The following is a 12,769-nucleotide window of genomic DNA, read 5'->3' as shown; positions in this document are numbered from 1 at the left end:
TGATTGACATCATCTGATTAGTTCATGCGCTCTCCGACCTGCCTGTCCCTCGTACGCTCCCAGCTGGACTGTTACAGTGCGTAACCTTCGTCTCCTCCTCCTCCTCCTCCTCCTCCTCACAGCAGTGTGCTTTATTTTGTTCCCAGCCTTCATCCCCTCACGGAGAATGTCAAGTGTTCTACTGTGCGGTGCCACTGGGGCGCATATGGGGTTATATGCGCTATTACGCACGGCGCGGTGGCTGGGCATGGAACCCTTATTGTTTCATCTGCAGTGTGTGTGTGTGTGTTTGTGATACCGGGCGGACAAAGTGAGCCATAGACTACATCCTGCTTATCCCACTAGCGATAGCCTGAGAGGGCGAAGTTACCCATTGAGTATAGGCGCAGCCCTCTGAGCCTCACTTGTTCGTTAAATGGCTGCAGAAAAAGCTGATTTAGGTTATGTGTCATAATCAGGACCCAGGGTTTTAGAAATACTGAGGTCACGAGTGCAAAGTTCGCAAGTGCAACCCTATATAACTATATTAACTACTAAAACATTTATTCTGTTTTTATCTCCCTACACAATTACCTGACTGCTGTTTCAAAGCCTTTCCCACAGAAATATAATTCTGGTGACGAAATTCCTACTTTTATTATTTTTGTGTTTCTGGCCTAAACTGTCAAATTTAAGGGTTTGGACTAGGCTTTACTAAACTCATCATATGAAATTTATTTTGTAATACAAACTCTTCGTCACCACATTGAAGCCCTCTAATTTCCTGAAACAATGTTGGGGACGTGACCTCTGTGTCCTCAGTGGCAGCTACGGCCCTGATAATAACACATCGAACACTATTGTACTGTAAGCAGTGGATTGTAAAAAGAGGGTACAGGTGTACAGCATGCACTGTAAAAAAATGCATAAAAAAAGACACGCACAGCTTTATTCAGTAAAAATGTTTACTGGCACATTATAGTTGCAAATGTTATAAGCTACCATATTGTAGCAGGTATCACCCGTTACATTGTAAAGTCTTGCAAAGGGGGGCTGAAACTGTCAACCAGGACAATGTCCTCCCCTTAAAGATTGCTTTTTTCATTGCCCTCTGAGCCTCAACTAACAGCAACAAGCAAAGGAAATCTTACGCCAGCATCAAGGTGTGACATTCGTGACTGTTGATCACATTCAAATATACAGAGAAGCAAGTTAACCATAGTAAAGCTGCAAATCAAATACTACAAAGCTGCAGGCCTCCCCTTCTACTAATGCTGCATTCACCATCAAGCTTTTTTTTTGGTATTTACACAATAGTGAGGAGGCACTTGTTGTGCCCGTGTATGCCTACAGGAGAGGTCAGGGGTATTAACTTGCATGTTTAGCTGTGAAGCATTGCTTAAAGCGTGGCCAGCAGCGAGGTTCAGAGTATGGCTTCACAACCAATATTAAAAAACTTCAGCAGCACCCCCTTATGGCCATGATAGCAATGAAGGCAAGTCCACAGTGGAGTCCATCAGTGCAGTGGTTCTGATATCCGATCCTGCTGTTTCCAAAGCAGGACACTAGGCTAGAGTATGATGGCTGTGCCTGAGCCAGTGAGAAGAGGTGCTGGAGTTGTGAACTGTAAATCAAAGCCATTTGATCACATTATCATCATCTGCAGGAACTGGGGCCACCTGCTACCCAGCGATGAAGAGTCAAAAACCTGCTGCTTTTCTGTGTCCTTGTCACCACTTTCACTCAAACTTCTCCCTGCCACCCTCTGTCGCTCTGTCAGTCACACAAACTTAAATCAAAACAAAAGAATGTGACATGAGGGGATTCCCAGAGAATGCTGACAGGTGTTCCTGCAAAACCTTCAAATATCAGTGCTCTGCAGAGAATGGTAGAAAAATATTCAACTGTCAATTTCATTATTCTCAACGCTGCAGAATAAATCAAAGGATGGGTCATAACTACTTTTAATGTTTGGAAAAGTTTTTTTTTTTTTTTTTACTTTAAACTTTAAAATTTGTTCTGCAAAATGTAGGCAAGATTGTTAATCTAAGTGCTTAAGGACTATTTTCTCTCTAGTTTCAAAAGAATAATCAAACTGATGTTAATTTCCCTTAATAATACTTTCCTTATATATGCTCAATTATGCAAAACAGCCAATCCAGTTCAGCCGAAGGGATGTGATAATGCAAACCAGAAATTAACTTGAAATGAAGAACTTAATTTAAAAAAAAAAAACACAGTTTAAAACTTTTAATATATATATTTAATATAACGTATACTTAAACAAGACAATGTGTCTTCCAAAATTTGAGAAATAGATGGACAAAAAAAGGAGAAAAATCAACAAACAAAAACAAATCAATGACAAACAAAAAGATCTTGATGTTCCTTTAGTGAAGCTCAAAGAGCAACCAACATCTCTTCCAGCAATATGGAATATAAAATGCTTGCGTCAACATGAGCACTTTTCAATGTGTTGTCCAGAACTTCTCTCAATCATGTGCCGTCATGACTCAAAGTAAATACATCAGCTGACGTTTTGATTAGTTCCCCCTGTTTGCAGGTTGAAGGTTGGTCGACCAGCTCATGCAGCGTTTAGTTGGACTGTAAACCTGCAGACTGTTGCTCCAGACATACAACTACGTAGATTTAAGTGCCTCGACACAGCATTAAAGAAAACACAAACCAAAAAGGTCCTAAACATCAAATGTGGAATCATTTGAAGTGCTAAACGTCCACCAAGTCAGTCAATTTTTGGCCTCATTATAAAGACTTAACAACGATTGAACTCTCATTCTTTAAATACGGGAACACTCAAAGGCTTATTTTGAAAATATTTTTTAAACTTACACTGATATTACAAATAGAAAATGAACAAAAGATTGGTGCCTAACTTTTCAGCTAGGGAGTGAGAATTACTGGATTGAGGACAGCGAATGGCTGTGTTCGTCTACATTGGTCTCTCTAGACGGGTCGGGGAACAACCGCGGTCAAGCGTCTAGTCTCTATTCTCCCCTTTCCTTCTAATCTAACTGTCTTTAACACACAGCGCGACTGGCCTTAATGAAAACTCACTCTGGAGTCCACAAACATGGACTCCAAGAGCCTGACTGCTGCATCACTTTGGGTTAAATTAATGCAGCTCTTAAAGCAAAGGTTAGCCATGCAAGAGATCCCAGTTTCTATTCCTGACTGAGTCAATTTAGCGCCAAGCTGGTCACAGCAATCATAAATTACATGCTTGTTCCCTTTAAAAAAGGCCATTGAGTGTGCCGTGTAGTGTCCTCTCTTGTCGATATTCCTGCAAAAGTTCAGAGTTTTAAAACATGCATAAAAACAGACACAAATGGATGGTTGAGAATCAAAATGGTTGTTCACACATTCTCCTGCACTCATATGCACACACGCATACATTCACACTTCTACTCGTCCATTCGCTTATACACACGCGCAGTGCAAACACAGAAATGGCACCCCTCCCCCTCGTCCCCATTTCCCCCTACTGTAGGAACAGTCCCACACTTGATTTGTAACAGCAAGTTCCAGAAAGAGCACTTGTTAAAAAAAATGAAAGAAAAAAAAAATCACAAAAAATGCAGAAATATGGCTTTACATTTAAAACTGTAACAATCGATGAAATAAAAATTTGTCTTTTTCCCCCCAAATCTTTTCCATTTTCCTAATTTTGATTACACTTTTTAAAATTCTATCAAGTACGTTTGTGTATATATATGCAGTCTATGCATGGGTTGGTGTGTATGTGTGTGTGTGTGTGTGTAGCATGGGTACAGCTGGTAAAGAGGTGGTACTTGCTGGCATAACCTGGTTTTCAAAGTGTCAAGGCTCTGATGTGGTACCCAGTGTAGTGCAGCAGAGGTCCTGCAGGGAAGCCTAAAGCCAACCCTGAGAGGACGTACAGAGACAAAGCTGCCGGTCTATCCACACAAACCTGCTGAGGTCAGTCATTCACGGCCTGTGTGTTCATTTCATACTCTAAGATCCCTGTCTTGTCTGATTTGCCAGTATATGTGTGCGTGTCCATGTGTGTAGGTGCGTTAAAGACCGAATGAAAATGTGTCTTGTGCCAGTTTTTGTTGGTGACGTTCGAATTCCCCAGCAGTGCAAGTGTGTATGTGGGATTGTGATCGTGTATAAGCCTGCCTGCTTGTTCAAGAGTCTGAGTGATCATTCCCGTATGCTGGCGGAGTAGGAGAACTGAGGGAAGTGCGTGCGCTGATCTGAATCCTCTGCATCTAAACTGTCATCTGGAGTACAAACAAAGGGAGAGAGAAACAAATACACCCACCAGTTCAAAACAGACGTACATGCGTATAAACACTTATAAATCCAATCTGAAAGCACAAATTAATGATGTCGATCTACTTACACTTGTCCGGGGGAGTAATTGTTATGGTTTGTGCTGTGAACTCGTCATCGAAGTAACGTGTGTCCGTCTCTGATGTTACCTGGGGCTTGAAGGGTGGAATGAGCTGAGGAGAAGCATCAGTCATTTTACATTCCGAACAGCATCTTTTAAACGTCACATTGCTTGTTTTTGTTCCACAGCAACTCACCTTTTTTTCAATAACATCCTGCCAGTTGATGGAGGTGAAGAACTTGTGGCTCATTACATCTTTGGCATCGTCTGGTCCGCCTCCGAGCCTGTAAACAAAACAAAAACACTATCATCATCGTCCCCCTCAACAGCTACCTTTTCTTTATGCAGATAATTGTGCAAACACTGTCATTAGAAATGTACAACAAGCACCTGTGTTGCGTTGTTCCCTTCTGACTTGTATTTACCAATTTCTAGGCAAATTTATTCTTCATTTCCTTACTGCTTACAGGTGCATGTGTTAGTAAGCCTGCAGGCGCTGCTCAATGTGCTAATATTAGCAGCTCTTCGACTGTTCCCAGAAACACGGGGGCTCGACCAAAACAACAATCAATTATGTCCTTGTTTATGGCCATTACCCTGTACCAAAACTAATCATGAAGGAACAAAGGCTTAATAATGTGGTTACTTATTTTACAGCTGAAAATGTGGAGCCCCCGAGCACAGTGGACAGGAGCAAAACCCCAGGAAGAAAATGTTTTTCTCAAGATGTACTGCTGCATCTTCAGGAGCCAATTATTCAGCTGAACAGTCACGTTTCCACAGTGAAACAGTACATAAATAGTGCATTGTTTAACATTAAAAGACTATACCGCGCGCTCACAATTACAGATTTTGTTTTTGAGTATTTGGATGTTGCTGTGCATGGAATAAAAAAAAATCTTTCAAAGGACATTTCAATGCAAGCTTATCAATAATACTTTTTTAAAAATCAGTGGGAGATTATTGCATATGACAAATGCAGCCAGACTGATACATCAGTATGGCCGACCATAGCTTATGACAGATACATCAGCATTTGCAGACTGAAATTAAATTAATGAATAGATGTCAGTGTTTATGAAAAAACTGACCCAGAGCAATATGTTGGATGTTCATTAAACCCGTGTTTTCATTTTCCTTCCAATACTGATAGAATTAGTGACACTAGTGGCACGAACCTTTGTTTGGGATCCTTTTTGAGCAGACCGGCCAGCAGGGCCTTGGCTTCAGGAGCCAGGTTCTTGGGGAAGCGGATCTCCTCCATGAGGATTAGCTCAAAGAGACGCTCGTGGTCCTGGTTGTAGAAGGGCAACCGGCCACACATCATCTCATACATGACCACGCCCAGTCCCCACCAGTCCACCGCTCGTCCGTAGTCATTGTCCTCTAGCACCTGACAGGGTAGGAATGAAGAGTTGAGAGAAAGAAAAACAACAGGAATATCAGCGCAGGAACATCAACGACAATGACTAACATTGTAGCCCTTTCACAATCTCAAAGGACAACAAAATGTACCAGCAACCATTAAATCTTCAAAGTTTTGTCTACTGGTAAAGATAATTCACTCTGTGGTCCATAACTGTCAAGCCAGAAAACACAATACGTTTCAAGGTGCTATTTACAGATACAAAATTATTTAAATCACGACTTGATCAATACACCTTGCTACTGCATGCCATTCATTTAATAGAGCTTACCTTTACAGCAGTTCACTTCAGAGGAGATTGCATTTTTTTGGCGTTTTTTTATTGTGGTAGCCAAAGCACCAACACTATACTCTGACAACCAGGTCTACTAGCTGAACTATCATCCTAACTGGTTTTCACATAATGCCCCACAATGAAGTCAACAAAGTTTTGCTTCAAAATGTTCAGACATGAAACTACCAACCTATTAAAACCACTTTCCATCATGTGCTCATCCAGCCCTGTGGCAGCAGAGCATATTTACATAATCCTGGTCACAAAACATATTGATGTCAGAGTCCACAGCCATTGTTGAATTACCTCTGGTGCCAGGTACTCTGGGGTTCCACAGAAGGTTTTCATGGTGGCGCCGTCTGTGATCCCCTCTTTACACAGCCCAAAGTCCGTTATCTTTATGTGGCCGTCCTTGTCTAACATGAGGTTCTCCAGCTGTGCAAGGAAAGATTCAAATTCGAGTCAAATTAGTTCACAGCTATATGGTGAGCAGCACCCACAGGTACAGTATATGATGACTAATCACTCCCCATGAAATTGCACCAGTGACGACATGCCTTTTTATAACCTTAGATTTTATGACAATCTGAGGTTATAGCATATTAAATAATAACCCTCTGGCTGAATACTTACTGACAGAGCAAGTCGACACCTTACCTTTAAATCCCTGTAAACTACATTGCGTGAGTGTAGGTACTCCAGTGCTGACACTATTTCTGCACCATAGAATCTCGCTCTGTCTTCTGTGAACACTCTGTCCCGCGATAAGTGAAAGAAGAGCTGAAAAATAGTCAAAGAGACACGATGAAGGACAGAACAATTCCTTATGTTCCTTCAGATACTTGATTTAATAAAAAAGCTTGATTTGTTTCATATTTCTTGAATCCTAATTATTCTTTGTGGTTGTTTTCAATGCATGCATTTAGAACATTTCTGTGTGCATGTCTACAGTCAGTTAGAAAATAGCCTTCATTTTAATGACTATTCATAAGATTCCAGGACTGATTAGATTTTAGTTCTTTCTGCAACAGTTTGATGCATCATCAAATGCGCAATATGCTGGGCAATATGGCTGAAAAATGTATCACAATAAAATGTTTCATTTCAGTGGATATCGAAAATTATTGATCATTTTTAATTACTTTTTTTAATGCAATATTCCGGGAGGCATTATTGAGATTGTTATGTCACCTACGTAACCAAATGATTTTTACATACACACGGCTTGTACAGATGGATTATAACATTGCTTCCTGCATAGCTCACGATCAGCAGATGGATTTAACAGTAATTTGAAATCATGCTAAAAACACACTTGGTCCACTTGCTTTCACGCAACAAACAAACCGCACCAGTGGAAGTGGACCAAAATCCTCCTTATCAAGTGGTCTCTGTACGGTTGTTTGGTCCACCAGGGTTTGATTGACAGCTTTCAACCCAAATGAACCAAACTGGTTAGGTGTGAAAGCACCCTTAACTTGATGCATCACAATGTGTGCTACAACTAGCCATTGTCAAAAAGAAAAGGTCATGCACAGGTATATTAACACATCGGACACAACTGTGGGCCAAATGAAAAAAACACTTACTTCTCCTCCATTTGCATACTCCATCACAAAGCATAGCCGGTCATGCGTTTGAAATGCATATTTTAGTGTCTGTATAAGAGGAAAACAAAAATGAGTGCTTGCATTAAACTGATTGAATGGTCCATTAATTTAGTAAAGCACAAACTGAGGCAACAACATGGATGCTGGTAACTCACAGTTAAAAAGGGATGCCGCGTGTTTTGGAGAACTCTGCTTTCTGTAACTGTGTGTGCCACCTCATCCTAGAGAAATAAAACACACACAAAGACACATTCAGTGCATGCAAAGACCACATACTAATAGATAACAAAGCTGTTTCAAAACAGAGTCAACATTTTGCTGTGACGTGATTAGCACTAACCTTAGCAATGATGACTTCTTTGCGGAGGATTTTCATGGCGTAGTACATCCCTGTGGCCTTCTCCTTCACCAGGATCACTTTACCAAATGTCCCTTTCCCCAGGAGCTTCAGGTAGTCAAAATCACTCATGGTCTGTAGGAACAATGGTTAAAGATAAGCCATGACAAAGATGCATACATGTGCTAGAGCACTCACACTAGAGAGAGGTTATACCCAGCTCTCCTTAAATACCGGGTCTTTAAAATGTCTTCATATATAGTATAAAAATATCATATAATGGTATTTCTTTGAAGTGTACAGGAACAGCGGTCAGTGGCTCCCCATTGCTGATGTTGGTGCACTGCACGACGTATGATGTATTTGAATACACACATTAATCTCTCATGCATGTGAGACATGCCATGACATGCTGAAACAGTTATAAATATTTCTCATCAGAGAACTGAGCCTAACACAAAAAGCAGTAAGGAAGTGAACATTTTCTACGCTGAATGATTTTTTTATCAAAGACTTTTTGACAACAGTTGTATAGGAAAAGGTAGACACTGATCAGTGATCATTTGAATTATATCACATAAAATGTAATGCGTCTTTTAAGAACCACAAACCTGATCAGTAAATGTTAGCAGCTATACATACTGCATCTCTACATACTTTTGATGCTGGACGACAAAGTCAGCAGTCAATAGACAAAATAAGTCCGTAAAACAAATGTTACCCTCCACTCATTTAAAGGTTGCTTCACCAAAAAAGCTTTGAGAAAGAGGCTTAAAGTTTGAACAACTTGCTCAATAAAGATGAGCTTAGCTGGACAAACACAGCAAACACTCAGCTGCCAGGCGCTGCTTGTGCAAATACTGACCACTTTTGTGCGGGATTTGGACACAGCAATTTCCATCTCCTCTGTGCCGCTGCTGTCACTTGGTGAGCCAAATTTGATCTCCATGGGCTCCTCATCCTGCTGCTGACTCTTCAGGCTATTTGCCACTGCCTGGATCGATCGCATCCATTCCTCCCTGACCCAGAAGAAAACACACATTGCCCTTATCAAATCTAGCCAAAGCCATGTCTACATTACTCAGAATCTATTCTATGGACATATTTTTTTGGAAACTCTTTGTATTCAGACGGATGATATAGATGTGCCAAAAATATATCTTAACGGAAAAACAGTAGTGTAGCTAGATAAGTTTAGAAGGTAGAAGATAATCTGTGTACTATTCAGCTGGGGGCTGCTGGGATTTGGTACTTGGCAGAGCCGATGTAAACAAAACTCAATGATGATTGCTTGGGTTAGGGGTGAATAATCAGGTTTAATCTGGCACTGAATTCTATTTTGAGCAAGATGGTCTTTCCTTCTCTCGCAAACTAAAATGGATTTCACTGCCTGTAGTGAACAATGGCCCATTTAGGCCCTTTAAGTTTGATTTTGTGAAAATGTTGTTCCTTGTGTCTTGGCTAAATCTGAAAGCACATTTTTGCCTTCTATTCACAATAAACCAGCGTTTTACAAGCCCACAATCCTTTCCAATGTTGATAAATCTGAATACAACACTCAGGTGTTATTTTTAACCTGTATTTATGTTTATGCTGTGTTAAAACAGGAATCACGTAATACAGGATTTGACCGACGATTCAGTGCAAATGTGTTGAAAAAAGAACGTTTTGCCTTGGTATATTTTTTCTACCAAAGAGACAGAAATAATTTTATAGTAAAACTTAACATAAAACCATTGGACTGCATGTCTTTTACCTCTCGTCGTTGCTGTCTACGTGGAAGGTGCGCTCAATAACGGAGGTCCATTGCAGGCAACGAATGACAAATGTGTTGGGCCTGGGGCGCTCTGTCTTCATCAGCTGGCATTCTACAAAGCATAGACACATCAGCTAACACTGAAGAACCAAAGCACTAACAACAAAAAATAAAAACACAGTTTAATCTGGCACTTGATATTGGCCAGCCTGAAGGGGAAGTTGACCTGCGACAGAGAAGTTGTTGAGTGGTGGGAGGCTGTGGTCGCTGGACACCTCAGGCTTTTCTTTGTAGCCGATGAAGGAGCCATCGCTCTTTAAGATGAAGTAACGAGGCCGCCATGTTTTAATGTATTCACCTGGAAAAAAGAAAGGTGAAGACTTTTAATCCAACCGAGTTTTGGTGTTTGGCTACTTGCCTGCGTGTTTGGCTTTAATAATTTTGCTAAATATACTACTCTGTGTCACAATATTATTACAATGGGAATCTGTTGTAAGCTAACTGAATTAAAAGCAGCACAGCTGTTACACTGTCAAACTTGACAGTTACCTTGCAAGCCTGCAGGGGGAGTATTTAATACTCAAAATATAGATTTTTTTAATTCAATGTACACTTAGATGATGGGCAGTGAAAACAAGAGCCCCCCTTACCTCTCTTGTGGAGCCATCCCTCTCTCACAACACTGACTTCATTCATGCTGGGGCAGAAGACTGTCTGGGTCGGGAGGGGGCTGCAGACAAGCTGGTGGAAATTGTGCAAACTGTGCCTGTGGGTCAAGTGCCTGACAGTGGCTCAGATAAAAAAAAACCTATATAATGTAATACCTGGAGGAAAAGAACAGACAGAAATACTGTTAATGCATAATACAGAATGAGTGACTGTCCCTAAAACACAAAAGCAATGCTCATCGTTGCCTGGTGTAGCTTTAAGATGTAATTACAACTCACAGAGACAATCAACACAATTCATGTGAGAAGGGGTATACACCGCCCATATAAGAAAAAGCATCATAAAAATAACAGAGTGAATACTTGATGAGACTGTTAATAATAAAAAAAAAAAACCTCAGCTGACTTGTAAAGGTGTGAGCAAAACATCCGTGTGACGTCTAACTATTTGCAATTCAGTTCCCCACTTCGAATAAAAACATAGCCCTGGGTAATATCTTTTACACTCACTTGCTTCTTGCTTGGAGGAAGACTGAAAAATAAATGTGAAAAGACATGAGCCTAAAGGAAGTAAAGGAAGTCGGAACATGGAGGTGAGGACATAAAGTGAAACTGATTTCTCAAAACAAAGGAAACTTTCTGTGTATTTCTTGATGCCTATCTGAGTGTTGTCACCACAGCACTGCGCTTGAATAAATTCCTCACCTTCTGAGGCACTCAGTTACCTTGAAACGCAACTCCACAACAAAGAAAACTGCTGAAATCTGCATGTCTGCTCACCACCTCATATCTAACCATCAAACACTTACGACATCCAAAATGGGACTAGCATTATGACTACCATGACCACAAGCTAGACTTTCAAACCTCCATCAGCTCATGCAACTCTCCCTGAGATACCACAGTGTGTCAGTGTCATGATATATCTATATAAGCTACATATTGTTACTCTAGTGATGCCAGGTAGAAATCAAATATGCCACTGATCTAACAATTATAGCAAAATGGCTGCAAAGCTGTGTATTGTCAAATGTAATAACCTCCCACAGCTTTTGTTGAATGTTTGTGGAGAGGCCTTGGTGATCCAGGGTCAGCCCTGAATCAACAGCTTATGTTAGATAATAGGTTTACCAGAATTTCACAGTATTTCAGTGAAAGTGATGGGGTTGAATATTACAGTGCATACAGTCGCCAGAACACAAAGACTGTTTGAACTGCTTTGTTTACAAAGATAAAAACAGATAAGGCTTCCCACGACTTCGGACTTTTTTTTATGGCCATCAGGAGCACATCCACGGTTGTTCACTGCTCTAAAGTTACACCTACTGATTTGAAGTTGAATGAGTAATAGTGGTTGCTCTTTGAGATAATAAATACGAAGCACAACAACTTCACTGTACATTGTACACCAGTTAAAAGTTCAATGGCCCTACATACAGGACATGTAACGTTACAATAGCATCTAGTCAAGCGTTAAGGTACATGTAGCACCAGTTGAGGAAATAACAAAAAGGACCGTAAATATAAATATCTTCGCAGTTACATATTTAACTAATGTCTGAAAAATAACAAACTGTACCCAGCACAACCACAAGCTACCTAACGTAAACATTAACGTAGCGTTAACACATCCTCATCCCTTTCAGTGTAGTAGCTAGCTACCAAGCTAGCTGAGGCAAAGTCAACAAACGTTACCTTCCAGGTCCAAGACAGGTCGTTCGTTTTTCTGTCGTAGTTTAACAGGAGACAAGTTGCTATAACACTTCAGCTATAGCTGATGGGCAGTTTGGCCAAGTGGCGCGTCAGACAGCGGTGAGGACACTGACCATGACCGCATTACGACCAAACAAGGCAGCTAGCCAAAATAGCTTTCAAGCTAACGGCTAGTTAGCATGTCAGTTAGCCACTTGCGCTAGTTCTCCTCATTACCCCGGCTTTTCTTACCTCGACTTCAGCGACAAAATATTCCCAGCTGTCGGTTCTTGAAGAGGCTAGGGTGTGCCCTGCACAAAGCTCCCACCAGTTATCACTTGAAGCTTGTGTGTATTGAACTCTGTCAATGATCACACAGCTTAGCGGACTACTCGCCGAGCTTGTTTTCTTCTCTCACAACAACAGCAGCGACGGCGGCGTGCTCTGTCTATTGCTGCTGCAGTGGTTCACTGAAGCGTCTGTGAGCCAGCGAGAGAATAAAGTCCACTGAGCTCCAACTTGATGGATAGTTATCTTGAATACGACTACGAATTAATTTCCAAATCCTGGACAGATAAAACCGCCTCTTTATGGGTCTAATGTCTGTAGTCGCCTGCTTAGCGTGGAAGCCCTCCGTCCCAGCCAGACA

At 41.0% G+C, this 12,769-nt stretch overlaps 1 protein-coding gene across 1 annotated transcript; it reads right to left on the bottom strand.

Annotated features, from left to right (window-relative positions):
• Window positions 1-3,482: 3,482 nt before the first annotated feature.
• akt2 (v-akt murine thymoma viral oncogene homolog 2) lies at window positions 3,483-12,541 on the bottom strand. Its single transcript, XM_070906249.1, has 14 exons — window positions 12,373-12,541; window positions 10,411-10,584; window positions 9,987-10,118; window positions 9,761-9,872; window positions 8,870-9,023; window positions 8,008-8,139; window positions 7,823-7,888; window positions 7,647-7,715; window positions 6,715-6,837; window positions 6,364-6,492; window positions 5,536-5,750; window positions 4,554-4,641; window positions 4,367-4,469; window positions 3,483-4,244 (listed from the first exon to the last, which is right to left on the bottom strand). The coding sequence occupies exons 2-14, from the start codon at window positions 10,454-10,456 to the stop codon at window positions 4,165-4,167; spliced, it is 1,449 nt and encodes a 482-aa protein (XP_070762350.1). The 5' UTR covers window positions 10,457-10,584; window positions 12,373-12,541; the 3' UTR covers window positions 3,483-4,164.
• Between the last annotated feature and the right edge of the window lie 228 nt (window positions 12,542-12,769).

This window comes from Enoplosus armatus, chromosome 5 (assembly GCF_043641665.1).
Source record: "Enoplosus armatus isolate fEnoArm2 chromosome 5, fEnoArm2.hap1, whole genome shotgun sequence".
NCBI lineage: Eukaryota > Metazoa > Chordata > Actinopteri > Centrarchiformes > Enoplosidae > Enoplosus > Enoplosus armatus.
This window is presented reverse-complemented; position numbering and strand designations above follow the sequence as displayed.

Bases quoted from the DNA above. Each gene is read 5' to 3' on its own strand.
- akt2 (XM_070906249.1), bottom strand. From the start codon at position 10,456: ATGAATGAAGTCAGTGTTGTGAGAGAGGGATGGCTCCACAAGAGAG. The intron at 10,119-10,410 runs GTAAGGGGGGCT...TCTTTTTTCCAG, and splicing joins GGGATGGCTCCACAAGAGAG to GTGAATACATTAAAACATGG. The intron at 9,873-9,986 runs GTCAACTTCCCC...TATGCTTTGTAG, and splicing joins CAACAACTTCTCTGTCGCAG to AATGCCAGCTGATGAAGACA.